General features: G+C 37.3%; 1 protein-coding gene across 1 annotated transcript; it reads right to left on the reverse strand.

Annotated features, from left to right (window-relative positions):
* Positions 1 to 325: 325 nt before the first annotated feature.
* sparcl1 (SPARC-like 1) lies at positions 326 to 9,976 on the reverse strand. The gene is made up of 11 exons (XM_026941951.3): positions 9,829 to 9,976; positions 8,230 to 8,285; positions 7,304 to 7,369; positions 6,252 to 7,205; positions 5,112 to 5,235; positions 4,183 to 4,304; positions 3,777 to 3,897; positions 3,445 to 3,566; positions 2,488 to 2,636; positions 2,109 to 2,257; positions 326 to 883 (listed from the first exon to the last, which is right to left on the reverse strand). Exons 2-11 carry the CDS (start codon positions 8,281 to 8,283, stop codon positions 855 to 857), a joined length of 1,890 nt encoding a protein of 629 aa, XP_026797752.3. The 5' UTR covers positions 8,284 to 8,285; positions 9,829 to 9,976; the 3' UTR covers positions 326 to 854.
* Between the last annotated feature and the right edge of the window lie 7,033 nt (positions 9,977 to 17,009).

The raw sequence follows: 17,009 nt of genomic DNA on the forward strand, positions 1-17,009 counted from the left end.
GCTGCTTTGTGACAATGGAGTATTTGGTGTAGTGGCCTGAGACTTCAAGTCTTCCTGTATGAAATCAAAATGATCATAATCAAAATGAAACTTTAAAGTGTATTCCTGCAGGAGAAGGGGTAAATTCCACTGTATTACGGCTCTATTTTAAGTGAAGCAGAAAGCAGACAAAAGAAGGATATTGGCAAACAGTCAAATTTGAGTTGAATCACTGCAGAAGGTGAAAACTACAGAAATACTGAAAGAAATATCCAGTGTATGAGTGTGTGGATCTGCGCACAAAACAGAAAATGAACATGAATTGAAAAGGGAGGTTTATTACAGATGTTAATAAACACATTAGCTGTTAGTTTAAAAAGCTCAATCAGTTCCTTTACTTTATGAAATCATCTTGAAACAGAATATGTTCATTTAACAGATTCTATGGGTGCTGTTTTATAACATTTATGGGTGCAATAGGTTGTTTCCCTTCAAAGATCTTTAAATTTAATGCTCAAAACCCAAAACCATCTCAATTTAAAACCACACCTATTTACTAGCTGCTGAGTTGTAAACTTTTCCCCTGGTGGAATGCATATAAAAGACATCATTTCTCTTTTATCCATATTAAAATAGAAAAAACTACTGTCAAACAGACTGCTTTTCTTCTACTATCAGTTTTAGAGCAACTACATTCAACACAACTGCTTCCTTCAACCGCATAGTCAGAGACAAAACATTCTTGTCCTTCCACTAGAGACATAAAAAGTCGGAGCATTCACTTTTTAACTCTTTCACTCTTTCAAAAGAGTCTTCTTTCTCGTCTCTGAAGGACGTTCTGCTAGCTGTATCAGTCTGAAGGCAACCAACTTCATTCAGAACAGCAGCTTGGTGTCCATGTCCTCTGTCGGTGTGGAATCATGGGGAAAAAAATGAAGGACAGATATTAACACAGTATTTAGCAATAGACAAGTAGAAGATGCAGAAGACAAGACTGGGGATAAACTACCTTACATGTATTTGTCACCACTTATTTCTAGGATAATTGGGCAAATTGAGCAAAAGAAACATCACATCCAACCTGCATCTGTCCCTAGTGCCCTTTCACATTCGACATAGCCCTTTCACAAATCACTTGTCTAATGTATTCTCATAGAAACTGTCAAATGGTTCCACATGGCTGACATTTTGAACTCTTGATCTGCAGCTCAAACTGTTTGAATTCCTCTGCACTGTCCAGCACCGGATAACAAAGGTCAACAACAAACAGTGAGTTTCATAACTTTCTAATTATCATACTCATTAAAATTATTCATAAAGTGTTAGATTTGAGACTTGATTGTAGGTCTGTCTTTTTTCAGTCAAAATATTCTGCCTTTTTTCTCTATAGTTAAATTTCAGCCAACAAAAATGTTCAGGCAAAAAGGGTCAAAAATTGCACTTTTGTTTTTGCGTCCAAAATTTTTCATTGATCAAAAATGTCAGTGCATTCATAATAAAAAAATAATCAAAAATTAACTGTCCTCACTTTGAACCTGAGTTCAGGTTACTGTCTATGTGGCATGTTCTTCCCATACCTCTGGATTCTCTGGTTTCCTCCAACCTACCAAAAACATTCCAGTAGGTTGACTGGCTACTAAAATGCCCCTAGGTGTGAATGTGTGTGTGCATGGTGCTCTGTGATGGACAGGTATCCCATCTAGGAAGTATGTCCACCTCACATCCAGCGTTCCCAGCATAGGTTCCAGACCCACCATGACCCTGACCAGGACAAATCACTTACTGAATATGAAAGAACGAATGAATTAATGGGTTTAACCATATATTTAATAATGTTAACTAATGTTAGCTACGTCGTACATTCTATTTCCCATTTATGAACGAATGAGTTTCATAACATAAAGTAAGAGTTAAATAATAGTCAAGCATTCTAGATTTATAGGTTGAATTTGCCCAGCTGCTGTTTTCCTTTGGGGAAATAAGATGGACCTCCTATATTAAAGGCATGAAGGTTGGCAGGTCTGATAACGGAACTTCGCATTTGCATACGGGAATTCCTACAAAATCAACTGAATCAGCAGTCAAGCAAAAAAGCAGGGTTTTTTTTATTAGTCTTTGGTGCATCTTACCATCCTTGATGCCAAAACACTGGCACCACTCCCTGAAAGAGAGCAGCTTGTCCTTGTCTGCATCACACTCATGGAAAAAAACTGAAGTGCAGTGCTCCATAGGAACCAGAGGGGCACGCAGAGGAGCAAGCTCTGAGTGAGACAGGAACCTGCACATATAAAGCATTAAACAGGTGCTACCCGTATCAGCAGCTCTAACACGAAGACACCTGGACCAACAAACACTGAAAAATACATTACAAGAAAAGACTTTTTTTCATGCTACTGGCATATAGGTTGTCTTTAATCTTAATGTGACAAATAAAAATTCCTCGTAGCCATAAAACAACAAAAACTTTGTTGAGTACAAATTCATTTGGCTCTACATAGAAAAACACACCTGTCTGATGGATGTTGGTCCATTTGTGCAAACTGCCAATGCACTGGATATATGTACATGTTGTAATTCTTCTCAAAGTCCCGAGCCAAGAGCTCGACAGGGTGATGGCCCGCATGGAGACGCCTCTCATTCTCATACATCTTCTGAACCTGACCAGTCCAAAGCACACATAGCAGATAAGTAAGGAATAAAACGAGATGGAACATACAAATATGTATAGAAAAAAAAATCAATGTTGGGCCGCATCACACCATCCCTTTGTTGTTTTTTCTCCCTATAACTGCACATCACAAAATGTTTTATTCTTCTTTTACCACAGCAACTTGCCAGTGATTACGATTCTTTACTTTTTATTCCTTTATAGTTACATTTAATGTTGCAGAAGTTGCATAAAACAGTCAGTTCCTGTTATAATTCCTGTTATAATCTAGCAGCTATAAACAGTCATTCCCCTACTTTCAACTGAATAAGAGAGTGAGACCATCATTAGACTTTCCTGTAGAGGATAATATAACCTTTGTTAAATAACAACACAGTTTTTATTCTGTCCATTATTAGTCTTAGATTATGTTGAGTGCCTGCCATACAAGGTCCTGTGTAAGTTGCTCCTACAGAAATGATAATGTATTAGAAGTCTATTAAAAACCTGTGATTTGCCCTGTAGCCAGAACTACTGTCAAAGCTGCTGTTATAGAAAATTAATCAAATCCAATCAGAATCATGTATTTAACAGTGTTGAGTCACAATTTGTAGTAACATACCAAAAGTAAAATAATTGAAATGAATCAGCATAAGAATATTATCAATATTTAAAACTATTATTATAGCACAGGATTTAATTGTTTTCTTGTGCTAGAAGTACTATACAAAATTTTACAGTAAGTCAGATTTGATACAGTTAATGGCTTAGATTTAATAGTTAGGTGATTTTTTTTTTTTTTTTTCACGGATACACACTCTGGATCTCTGCTTGGGTGTAAGGAAGTCTTGTTCATAGAGCTGCAGCAGCACATTCTTCAGCCAGTCTCTCATGCGCAGTGGAAAATGTATCAGCTCTGTCTTCAGACATGGTGGAATAACTGACAGACACACCCACACAACAACACATAAACAAATCACAGTGGTCTTCATTCAAAGTACAGATTTTAATTCAACAAAGATGTAACCTTTCTTTGAACTCATCAGCTAAATGTTAAATCCCTCACACCTCGTGTAATGTCTGTTTGAGCAATAAACTAACTGGCTTGCAAGGCTTCCACAGGTTCACGGCAGGAAGTGAGATGACCTACATTTGCAGGAGCCGGTGTAGTCCAGATGTAGTCTGTGACCTTTCTTGCTGCCCTCAAGGCTGCACTTGATGGCAAAAAGCTGACAGGATGAGTCATAGGTCTGGTTATCTGTTCCACACACCTACAAAGAAAGATCAGCATTTTTGGAGCCAAAGGTCATTTAAAAATAAGGCTAGACTTGCCAGACATGGGTCAAAAGGACACTTCACATACTGTAACTACCCAAGGTCAGTCTTTTGTTGATAAACAGATGTTTTGGGTTTTGTCTCAGAGATATGGCCAGTTCATACATTGACATCTAAAACTGGCTAATTACCGAAAGAATATTTTTCACAAAATCAGCTCAGGCCTTAGGAACACATTATTAACAATATTAATATTAAATGTTGTACACCGCAGTACTCACATGGTCAAACTCACTGAGACTTGGAGGACAGTCTGCAGGTTCCTGACACACACAACTGGGCTGCTTCTTATCGTTCAGCTTGCATGTCTTCCCTCGCTTACAGTGGAAGTTCTCACATGAGTCTGGATATGACATGAAACATTTATATTCAAATTTGCTTATATAATAGATACTTTAAGTTAATAATAATAATAATAATAATTGTTATTTACATAGCATTGTTCACATTTTCAATTCACAGTTTCAAAGCATTTATGATAAGGCCCCTATCTTCATTGACTAATATCTTCATTGACTTCACTGACCCTTATTACTAATCAAAATACCTGTTTCCAGTCACAAACTCCCTGAAATAACCTTCACACACACTTTGTGAAGTCTCTCTCAAGTAATTTTCCCTGTTTGTTTCCAAGAGTGATATCTCTGTTATAGCCTGTTGATGGTTTTTGAGTATTGCTCAGTCTAGACTACTCTGTGTGAAGATCACCTGACCCTTTGTCTGGTTTTGGGTATGATTTAAGGTGTGTTTTAGAGATGGTAATCAAAGTGACCCAACATTATTTTTAGTGTATTTTTTTAATCTTACATTCATGTTTTGAGGAATATACCACATTGTTATATTGACATACAGTACTTCCAGGTTTGACATACTTAGTTTTCCTCTAGCTGAAAGCCATCTCCAATAAGCTTTATTATTATGGGATGCCTTTTAGAGCCTACATTCTTTGGCTCTGCCAGTTTTGTCAGAGCACAAACCCAACCAGCTCTCTCATTGATTCCTTAAGCCTGCCTGCTGAGATGGCCTACAGTTTGTTTAGGTAGTCATTAGCTGTGGGGTAACAGTGTGTATTAAAGAAATCCAAGCTCAGCGCATTCTTGATCAGAGTCTGCCACTGTGCATTGTAGAGACATGAGTCTGAAACACCCACCAACCGAAGCTTCCTGTCCTGGATCAGTTCCAGGTCTGGATTTGGGTCGAGCTGTGGGTCTGATTCTGGGGAAAAGTTCCACTGCAGCCCTGATCTGCACAGGGTTCATTCCCAGTAGGGAAGCCTGGGGAGATCAGGATGGATTTGCATGGAGAACATTACAGACAAGTCAAGTTGTAAATACCTAAATTAAATCTAACCTAAATCTGAACTATACTCTTCAAAACCACAACTATACAAAGGATGAGATGTGCACCTTGTTGCAGTATGAAGTTCTACAGAAATTCCAAAATGGACATACATGTTTCATGGAGTTATGAAATAACTGAGATTTGGGAGAAAGACCATGCCTTAAGCTCCATCTTTTTCCCATAACTTCTTATTCTTTCTACACACATCACCTATGTGTCTCCTCCCTACTATTCAACAAGTCCTACCTAAGAGTCTTTATTCAGGGACCTGGCTGTCTAACACAAAGCAGAAGCCACCCAGAACTCGAGACGAAGTTCTCCCCACTTTTTACAGTTCCACAATCACCTTGAACTGAATGTCTTTGAGAATGAATTCCGAGAACTTGGGCTTGATATGATGCTGGTGCCTGATCCTGAAATACTTCTACTGCTGTGCCTCCTCTCACTCTCAGGAGCTACCTGATTCATCCTGATGCTCTACTCCTGCTTGGAACTTCTGCACTTGTGACTCACTATCTGTTGCTGTGTACGGTCCCACATGGACACCCTAAAGATTTGCACATGACAAAATAAGCTGACTTCCAAACCTCACACTTGCTTCAGTGGACAATCTCACCTTGGATACTGTAGACTTATACCTAAGAACTGCTGCTGTTATATAACCTTAAAGATTGTCCTGTAATCTTCTAAGGACCTAAATCTATTCAGATTTAGTATCCCAAGTCAGAGGAAACCCCCACAGACACTGGAAAAACATGCAAAACTCCACACAGACAGCAACCCAACCTCAGGGTCAATCAGGATCAAACAGCCCTGGACCTGTGCTATTCAGATAAGTAAATTAAATTGAACTGAATGTCTTTCTGTTTTCTTTCAGCATACTTTTGACAAACAAATCAGTGGGAACTGAATTTTTTATTTCAAGATCTCTGATGATCTTAAGTCTTACCCATTTCCCCCACTTCCTCTGCACCATGTTGAGTGTGATTTCTGCCTCTTTTTTCTCAGGCTCTTGGTTTTGAGACAGCTCTGAGGTCACCTCACCACTCAAAGCCTGGTCACTCTGTGCTTTTCTCAGTCTCTTGCTCTTCGTCTGTTTCTTGCTGTTTCCTTTTGCATGGCTTTCATTTGTGTCCTTCTCTCCCTCTTTTTCCTCAGAGAGTTTCTTTTCTGTCAGCTCCATACTCTCCTCATCTTCATCTTCATCTGTGTTGCTTTTGTCAGTCTCAGGACCTGGAAGGATCTGCTCATCTTGGAAATTTTCAGTAGATATAGCTTGGTCAAATGTTTTTTCTTGGCGTCCTTTGGGATCCTCATAATCTTGATCGGGCTGGGTATCATAGTCTTCCATGACTGTGGGAAGTTCATTGTCCCCATTCTCTTCCTCTCCAAACCTAATAGTTAAAGGTTTGTTCTCCTCCAGCTTGGTGTTTTGAGTTTCTGTAGATACTCTGTCAACAGCATAGTCTAAATCTACTGGTATATCCAAGTCTGTGCTACTCCCCACCTCCTCTTCTTCCACATCTTTCTCTTTTTGCTGCTGTTGCTGTTCTTCTCCATCATTTTTAGACTCCGGTGTTATCTCCACACTCTCCTCATTTGTATCCACTGCTTTTCCTATGTCATCTTCATCACTATCTTCTTCATCTTTCTCCACATCTTGCTGCTCTTCCTCAGAATCCTTTATAAGTTGAGCGAGCATCTCTTCACTCAGCAGCACAGGAATGCTCCTCCCATCAGACATCTCCAAATTTACTGAATATACTTCATCTGTTCCATCTCCACCATTTGACGTCTCCTTGCTTACATCCTCATCCCCTGGTTCTGGACTACTAGCCTCGAAGGGGAAGAATGTTGGCAAAATGGAATCATTAACCTCATTTATCTTTGGGAACTCATCATCCTGGGGGAAGAAAAAGAAATTAAGAACATATAAACGTATATTCCTAAGGCATAATGGAAAGTACAGTGTGTTGCCAAATTGTATTGTGGGTTAATTACCTTCTCCTCAGAATTTTGTGACCATCTGGAGAGAGAATCTTGCTTCTCATGAGGAGTACTTTGCATCTTGAATATTAACACACAAATAAGGACAAAATATGGTGTTACCACAAAGCGAGGCCACAGACTAATGACGTTTCATACTGTGGCCCAAATTTTGTAACTTGAGTACATCTTGTGGGACATCATACTTAAAACATGGCCTCCATTTAATTTTTTTTTTGGGGGGGAACATGTAAAAAAATTCTTTGAGAATTCACTTAAGGTGACACATCCTAATGACCAATGAAACATCCATGTTGCAGCACCAGTGACTCCAGTATGTCTCAATGGATCATTCCGAGATTGAAGTAAAGTGTAATGATTAGGTTCCTGTGGTCACAATCATCTAATTCAATAGATTTCAAGTTTCTGTCTCACTCATTTCAAATGACAGCAGTTGCTATGAGTTAAGTATTTTGTGGCCACAAAATACAGTAGATCCCAAGAAACTTAACTCATGGTGACAAGAAGCTTAAATCATGGCCTCTCTATAGTAATTCATGGTCATACCTTATTAAAAATAACCACCATGTCACCTCAGCATGTCAAACAAATCAGAAGTTCAAAAATGTATGTTCTTTAGAGATGTAAACCATTCAAGTATGGCCTTTGGTGTAAATTCAGGCTCCAAGGCCATTCCAGAATGATTGATTAGAATTAATGTCCATTGCCTAAAAGGTTCTGTGCAAAGCTACTAACATTATTTGCACCATTAGTTAGCATTAAAAGACAATTAACTTCTGCATAATTATACTGGTAATAATGTTAACAATGCAATTATTTTGTTATTTTGTTAGCATTACTTATGATTTATTAATGCTATAATTGTATTAGTGCTAATTAAGGGAACCTTGATTGAAATCATTACCAGAGTTTTTACTTACAGAGACGGTTAATGCTGAGGCCAACAGGAAGAGGCCCAGAAGATCAACCTCCATATCTGTAAATATGGCAATAATGTAAATAAGATTCCACAGCCAAGTGAAACATGTGAAATCTAATACCTTCTTACTTCATGGTCACTGTGTCCTGCTATACCTCAGTAATTCGGTGTCAAATCAGGAAGTTGTGGATCTGATAGTTATGCACAAATATAGTCTGTGAAAGTGTCAAAGCAGCTGGTAACAGTAACGGGAAAGTATTCAGGATGGAGGGTGTTGCGCTTTGCGGTTTCTCAGTAACATGACAAGCTGCATTTTCTTGTCTGATTAAATTTCAGAGAGAAAAACAGAGGCTGGTGAGGGGATGAGTGTTTATAGCTGCTATAACATAAGTGATAACAGGATTTAACCATAAAAAATAAAAATAGTAATTGTTGGCGAATTGCTGTGGTATAGTAAGAGGAATAAAACACTTTGGGATATGCTATTATTGGAAAATTATCAGCTTCAGACTGGTAACACTAACTCTGCATCACACCACTCTGTTGTTGATTATTTTCCTATAGCAGCATACGCCCAAGTGTTTTATTCCATGCTTATTTGTTGATCAGACGTTTGAATCGGGTTAGTCAGAAGAAAAGAAAACACCAAACTGTACAGTGCATTCGTTCATCCTGACCAAGGACCAAACAAGGAATTGATGGTTCTCTTTGATGTGCTTATGCTAAAAAGTGGTCATCAGCATGCCATTCATCAGCCTGCCATCATAATCTGAGGCCTAGGTCGTCATGGTGACAGGCTCGGGAGATCCGTCCCAGTCAAAAGTCACATTCCGTCCGGGAGGAGCAAAGCAAATATCAGAAGCTAGCAGCCTGGAAAAAGAGCTGACTATGTACACAAACTTCTTTTTTTTGTCAAGAGACAAAGCAGCCAATATTGGATCAGTTGGAGAGGACGATGTCTCTAAAGACGGGGTCCACAAGGGATGAGGATATAGCAGAGAAATATGGCAACCAAAAACTTTTTTTGTCTGATAACACATCAAATATCTGAAAATCTGTAAAGCAAATATGCCTTAAAAGTAATAAATAAAACTAATTCTAAGTATCCAAACAATTACTATACAGAGCAGTAAACAGTAAAACAACCCAATAAAAAGGAATCAAATGATAATTTGCCTTTGAAACTGTATAAATTCTCTTAGGTACAATGTTGTGCAGTTTTATGAGGAAATCATCTAATAGGTTTTTTCCAGGCCATGAATACAGAATGCATAAAATATATGTAAAGATGCAAACATATTAATCAAGGCTTTCATTCATATTGGTTGTTGTGGACATAGGTTTACTCATGGATGAAATTAAGATTAGTTAATGTAGACTTTTGTTATTTTAATTATTTTGTTCAGTAGTTCTAAAAATGAATTAATTCAAGCATCGCTTGTGGTGATGTGGTTAGATTTTTTTAATACAGTAGACATTGTTAGTTTAAAATGAATTTTAGGGTAAAACTTTACCCAAAATAAAATTTGCCAAAATAAAATTCTCTCTTTTATTAATATGCTAGTAATCACTGATATATAAAAGCCATAAAGAACTGTACCTGGAACTGAAGCTTGTAGAAAGATGAACAGATCACTGGATTAATGGGATGTTGTGTTTCAGCAGGAAGAGTGTGTGAAGACTTGACTCTTGTGCTAAACTCTGCTCATCTCTCACCCTGCTACTGCCAAATAAAGGAAAGCATGCCTCTGGGACTGGCTGTAGAGGGGAGGGTGTAGGGGGCATACTGAAACACAAGGTGACACTGGGTACTGAGTATCCTAAAGCATTTAACTGGTATTTAACTATAACGATTTCTTTCCCATCTCATTTATACAGTAGTATAGTGATAATTCAGTAACACTTCAGTAGTGGAAGTAACATTAGACATTCTTTCATAGCTCATAAATGCATGTAAATTATTTAGCAGCTTATCAGTACGTTATTTAGTGCAGTACTTTATTTAGTACCGTTGAATTCTCGAATCGGATTGGTCAGGTGTTCTACCACAGCAGCTCTGACAACACTGCCAGAAACATTCATTTCAACGTTATCATTTTCCACTGGTTAAAAAATGTGTGTAATTGTTGAGACGATGAAGTTGTCTGTAAGAAGACATTAACGAAGGAGACATCAGCATTTAAGTAAGGAGTCTCCAGTGTCAGTGCCTTGTAACAGTCAGAAGTAAAGCTGTAGCTTTTCAATTTTTTTTTTAAGTTCTCAGCGCAGGACAGTCTTCAGGACAGGGGACTTTGTGCTTTGAGGTTTCTTGGTAAACAAGAGCTACATTGGATTTCATTTAGGCTTATTAATTAATTAAAACCCTTGACTTTTCAGTTATTTATAGTTAAGTAAGATGCTGATTGATGAGGGTTTGTTGAGACACTGTAGAGTAAGTAAAATAGAATAGAAAATAGAATAGTGAATTATAAATAAAAGAAATAAAAATGGAAAATAGAATAGTGAATTATAAATAAAAGAAATAAAAATGGAAAATAGAATAGTGAATTATAAATAAAAGAAATAAATTATATATTATATATTACATTATGTATTATATGACAGTTATGTCACTATATATGTATATAATATATAATATATATTATATATATAATATATATAATTCACTATTCTATTTTTCTATTATTCTACACTGTTCTTTTGCTGCGCCTGTAGTTTGTGGATTTCCCTCTGCGATTAAGCTAGCTAGCTATTTGGTGAGTGCAGTTACATCATCCTGACAGTAGGTGGTGCTGCAGCATCCACTGTCACTCTCATTTCTTGTGTCCTCAGATGCCATGTGAAATTTGTTTAAAATAATATAGAAATAAAGATATGCATATGTCCTACATTTTACATATACAGACGAATGCATCAAGATTCTATTTCCTTTTTTATTTCTTATTTCACAGCTTTAATAACTGTATCATATATACATTTCTGGTTTAAATGTTAAGGTAAATAAGATCTTTCCAGTCACTAGACTATACAAAGATATAAGATGTTTAGACAGCACATTCAGACCAGCTCAAACAAAACTAAATTTTATGGAAGATTCATTGAATTTATGTAATTGTATTTTATTTTAATAAGTTTAACTAGGCCCTATGTTGTGCATTTATTTTTCTCATGTTTTTAAGAATGTGGATTTATAATAGAGTTTACTATAAATTCTGACTTATTTTGACTTAATAAAATGATATCATATATCCAATAATGATTACAAATAATTGCCCAGAAGATTTAAAAAAAAAAAAAAAAAACAAGGTTGTGTTTAAAATAAATGTAAGGTTTCTGTAGTCCAATAATAAATAATGAATGGACTGATTCATTACGATTCTATTCCTGATTGAAGTCTTGTTTGTCCTGTAATTAAACTCGAATGATGTGAGAACATATTTTTTCCCGTCTAAAATCAGCACCATCACTCACAGTTCAGAGGCTGGACATGTAATAAAGCTTGTAGGAGAACCTCAAAATGTTCCGAGTCCGCCAAGTCCTAACCTCCATCATGCCACATGAGTCATTCTTGTTCTTAATTATCCTTTCCGTCTTTAACTGCCTTTTGCATTGTGAAATAAAGTGTTGCACGTTAGCATCGTTACTTCACTGTAAAAGCTACACTTCTAAACACTGTTAAAAGTCCAGGTCCATGATGAAATAAAACTCCTACACCCCTCTAGATGGTGCTGAATCCAGTTGATGACTTCAGGTCAACGTACACATCTTTACATTCTGCTGTGTGATTTAGCTGTTATTTGTCTATGCTAGATGTTAGCTAGAAGTTGGAACCATGGCTAGTGAACCAGACTGCTTCAAGCTACACCACTGTGTTAAAATTAAAGAAGAAACTGAGGTATATGAGTAAAGTAGAAACGAATTTACATTCGCTGTAGTCAAGATGATGAGTATATATCAGAAAAAAAAATAAGAAAAAATTACCGCTACAAAGCATGTTATATCCCTTTATAACAAGCAGTCTGGTTTTGTGGAAACTTGGGGGTTTGCTGTTCTAGGAAAATAATCAATGACAGAGTGGTATGATGAAGCAGAGTTACTGTTCCTACCCCAAAGTTCATTCTTTTCCTAGAACACCACAGCCTGAAGTACTTTATTCCTCTTATACCACAGCAGATTGTCAACAATGACAAATTTAATTTATGAATGAACACCACATTATGCTTTTTAACCTTTATCATTTATAGTTACGTTTATCATTGTGGAACATTGCGAAACACGTTGGTTCCTGTTATCACTTATGTTATAACTGCTGTAAACAATTCTCTCACCACTCTATATTTTTTCTCTCTCAAAGTTAATGACAAAAAAAAAACAACCCAGCTTGTCATGTTACTAAGAAACAACAAACATATTGACCTTTACAAACCATTGACACTGGAGACTCCTTCCATAAATGAAAAATAAATGTTTTTTTACAAAAAGCTTAACAAAATCAATGATTATAAAGATTTTTCTTTGTTAAATTTCAACATGTGTTTTGATCAGTTTTTTAATCAGTTTTATTATTAGTTTATTATAATTTCATTATTATTTAGACCACATTAATAGAAACCTGTTATTTGCCATTCAGCAGGAACTACTTTCAGAGCTGCTGTACAAGTGTCATTGTAGCGCCACATGGCGCGAAACTACACTACCCATCAGCCCCAGCACATCGCATGAGCTTGTCACTTGGTCACTCCACCTCCTTGCTCTGCTGAGGACATCGCTCCTCCCTCTTGCTTTGCGGTGTCTGTTGCTCCCCGCTCTGGCTCCACCTTGGGCTTCGCTCCCCCGTCTGCTTCACGGTGGCTGTCATTCTGCTCTCAGTCTCTGTCTTGGACATCACACCACCCCTTAGCTACGCTGGGGAAGTCGCTCTGCCTCGCTGTTCAGCAGAGGACGTCACATCTCCTGCCTGCTTTGCTAAGGGTACCACTGCCTATGGACCATGTCAGCCTAAGGGCCCCATCACCAAGGACACTTTTTCAACTGGTTGTCCAGAACCCCCTAATGCATGAATTTCATGCTTCGGGAGCCATGTGTTGAGGGGGGTTCTGTCATAGTAGCGCCAAATGGTGGGGAACTACACTACCCATCAGCCCCGGCACATTCACTGATCACTCACACCTGGTTCCTGTTTCACCTAATTAGTGTCACTGTTTAAGTTCTGCATTCTGTGAGTCTCATTGTCAAGCTGTTGTTGCTCTTGTCCCTCATTGGCATGTGTACCCCATTACCACCTCTATTCTGTATGGTTCTTGCCTCTTAGTCATAGTACATTTTAATGGTTCTGGTTTTCACGTTTTTGGTTGTTTTATTTGTACTTTCCACAATAAATTATCTGCACCTGCATCCACCTCCACTACTAGTTCCTGACATATAGAAAATTAACCAACACGTTCTGACCAAAAAGGCTTGAGAATTCAACAGTGCTGTAGTATAACACCATTATAATTAATTAAAGAAATTATAATTCACTTTATTAAATAATCATGTTTATGATATAAACCATTGTTCGTGTTTGCCAGGTTTTTAAATCGAGTTTAAACCACACATCTGTTATAGAACATTACTGTTGGAAAATCACTGAAAAATCTGGGCATGAATGGGTTAAGCACATACAGTAGTCACTTTATTTAGGGATTTCCATGGCTTCTAGTCAAAATCCATAGCAAGGTTAAGAAAGGAGCAGACACAATAAACACAGTAAAATCCACACCAAAACTCCATCCACAGCAAGCAGACAGAAGCCAAAACCACAAAATAGCAGGAACGCTAGCAGACTGGGCCTACAAGTGCTGCAGTAACATACGCAAGACGCTCAGGAGTACTTATGGTTAGCTTCCTGTTTTTCCAACTTTTTTTTTCATTCCCTCATGCCCCTCATCATTACTTTCATTATGGCTCATTAATCTAAGTAAACTTTATAATCCTCTTTGTTTGTAGTGTAGGTTTGCAAAGTCAAACCATGTTTCCTACCACCATAGTGTCCTATTTATTGAGGTTTGTAGTTTCCAGTCTCATGGCTTAGTTGTAGTTCCATCTTTGCATCTAATGCAAACAACTTAATACAGATCCTACCAAGAACACTAGCTAAATAATTAACATTAATGAACACCAACTGCTAGTTAGCTGCTTGCTTGCTCAAGTGATATTGGGCTAGTGTTATATTTATTAGTGTTATACTTTATGGCATAGCCAAGATCTGTCTTTCTTCATTATTTCCTTATTAGATTATTTCCACCAATGGACTGGCATCCCATCCAACATGAATTCTCTTGCATTGTGCCCCGTGTTACCGGGATCTGGACCCACTGTGACCCTGACCAGGATAAAGCAGTTACTGAGGATGAATGAATTATATCCACCACTTTTTTGCTTCCTTTTTTCCTCTTTTTGAAGTTCTCTTCATTTTAAAAAACTCAAAATAAGCTTGCACAATTCCCACAAGCGAGCAAGATGGGGTCCCTTTTAGAGGGGGTTCCTGATATAGCATTTTACATCCATCTGAGGTTTTGGGGGAGTTCTGCACTTTGTACTTTGACATTTTCATAGACTTAGTGTTGACCATCGGGGTTCCCCAAGCAATTACCTGACTTTCCTGTCCTGTAGCTAAACCACTGCCTGTGGCTGCCAATATTAGATTTAAAACACTGACTCATGCCTACAAAGCCTACTCAAAGTCGCTCATCACCCCCACTATACACCATGTACCCTTTGAACCTCTAGAATAGCTCAACTTCACCCACCATCCCTCAAGCTACAAGGAAGACATGCACCAAGACACTTCTTTGTCCCCTGATGGTGGAATGAACTTCCCCTTACTGTCCAAACATCTGAGTCACTGTCTGACTTCAAGCAAAGGCTAAAGACCTACCTGTTAACTAAAAACCTTGACTTGTACTGCTTTACTAACTTGTCTTATTTAGGGTTTTAGCTTGACCTATTTAGTATTTAGCATTGACGTACTTGTACTAGGTCACCCTCCATTGTATACTAACCACTTCTTCTACACTGATCATAATTTCCTGTTAACACATTATATAAAGCCATGTGCAACTCTCAGCAATCGCGAATTCTTGCCAACATCTCTGTTTGGGTAAATTGCTTTTCTCCAGATCAGAAAAGGAAACTTTTAACTAAATAAGCTAATCTACTCATACAAATACTATGTATCATATACTAGGTGCTTAAAGCATACGATACAATTTCAGTTCATAAGGCAACAATTCAGCATTTGATGATACCATTGAATCTGCTACAATACGATACATCTATCCATCCATTTTCTGTGCCACTTATCCTACACAGGGTTGCGTGGAGCCTGGAGCCTATCCCAGGGGACTCGTGGCACAAGGCAGGGGACACCCTGGAGTGCCAACCCATCACAGGGCACAATCACACACACATTCACACCCAATACAATACAATACAATACAATATGCTTCAATTTCATAACCCCTGATCGATCCTGGATAGGTCTACTGTTAATTCGTGAATGATGAAGAATTATTTTAAGTATCAGAATTATATGCATCATATGCATATCACACTCGTTGTCTGTCCTTTTTTAAATAATAATCTATAATCAATTATAATAGATAATAATTCATTTTATAATGATTCATTTTAAATTCATTTTAAAAGTTGCCTTTTAAATTGATGCATCGATCCAAATGGTCCGTTCATTGCACCCCTACCCTAAACTCATAAATATGGATTAATGGGTGAAATGTGTTAAAATCGTATTATACTACAGCACTGTAGAATTCTCAAAGCAGCTTGGACAGAAGTACCCGTGAATCATGCTATAACATTTAATCTGGTTACTGTGTATAAAGAAACAGAATTGAAAGTAAGCCAGAGAAAACTACGAGCAGTTTCAGTGTGTTTGTTTGAAGTTGGCTTCATGCAGACTGTCTGCCAAAACCTTGAAAGGACTTACACATTTGTGTGGGTGGAATAATTATACGTCACGTTTAGGTATAAACCGCAGCACCGGCTGAGTGGTGAAACAACTGACATCGTCTAGAAAATACAGAAAATGTTTTGGTGCAATGGTGTCTTTGGATGGGAGTAACTCCCATGAATAAATCAATATTTATTTATTTATTTCCTATGAATTTATATGTAAAAATAAATAGGATGAAAGTTTACGCTGCGAAGTTGTATTAAATGGTGTTTATTTTTTCCCTTATTGCTTCAGTAATAAAGGTTTTCTTATAGACACTGATCACCAAGTTGAAGTACATAACATATCACACATGACGAATGATATTTCAATAACTTGTTAAAATTTTAACAAAAGGTTTGTGGAAAAATATGTTTTTAGATGAATAATCTCAAGCAAGGCTCAAACAGAGTTTTCAGAAGAGATACAGTCAGGTTCGGAAGTATTTGGACAATGACGGAGTTTTTGTGATTTTGCCTTTATACACCACCACAATGGATTTGAAATAAAACAATAAAGATGTGATCGAAGTCTAGACTTTCAGCTTTATTTTAAGAGGTTCCACAAAAATATGGCATTTACCATTTAGGACCTGACTGTACATTTATGCTTTATTGTATTTGATGGCTATTTGACAATAGATTTGTAACATGGACTGTTACATAGAGCTATAATTTCACACTTTGGAGCTTTATTTTTCCCCACAATATCTAACTTTTTCTTCAGAGACAAAATGTATATTCATTTTAGATAATGGATAATATATTTTAATATATTAAAAATATATA

Source organism: Pangasianodon hypophthalmus, chromosome 3, assembly GCF_027358585.1.
Source record: "Pangasianodon hypophthalmus isolate fPanHyp1 chromosome 3, fPanHyp1.pri, whole genome shotgun sequence".
Taxonomy (NCBI): domain Eukaryota; kingdom Metazoa; phylum Chordata; class Actinopteri; order Siluriformes; family Pangasiidae; genus Pangasianodon; species Pangasianodon hypophthalmus.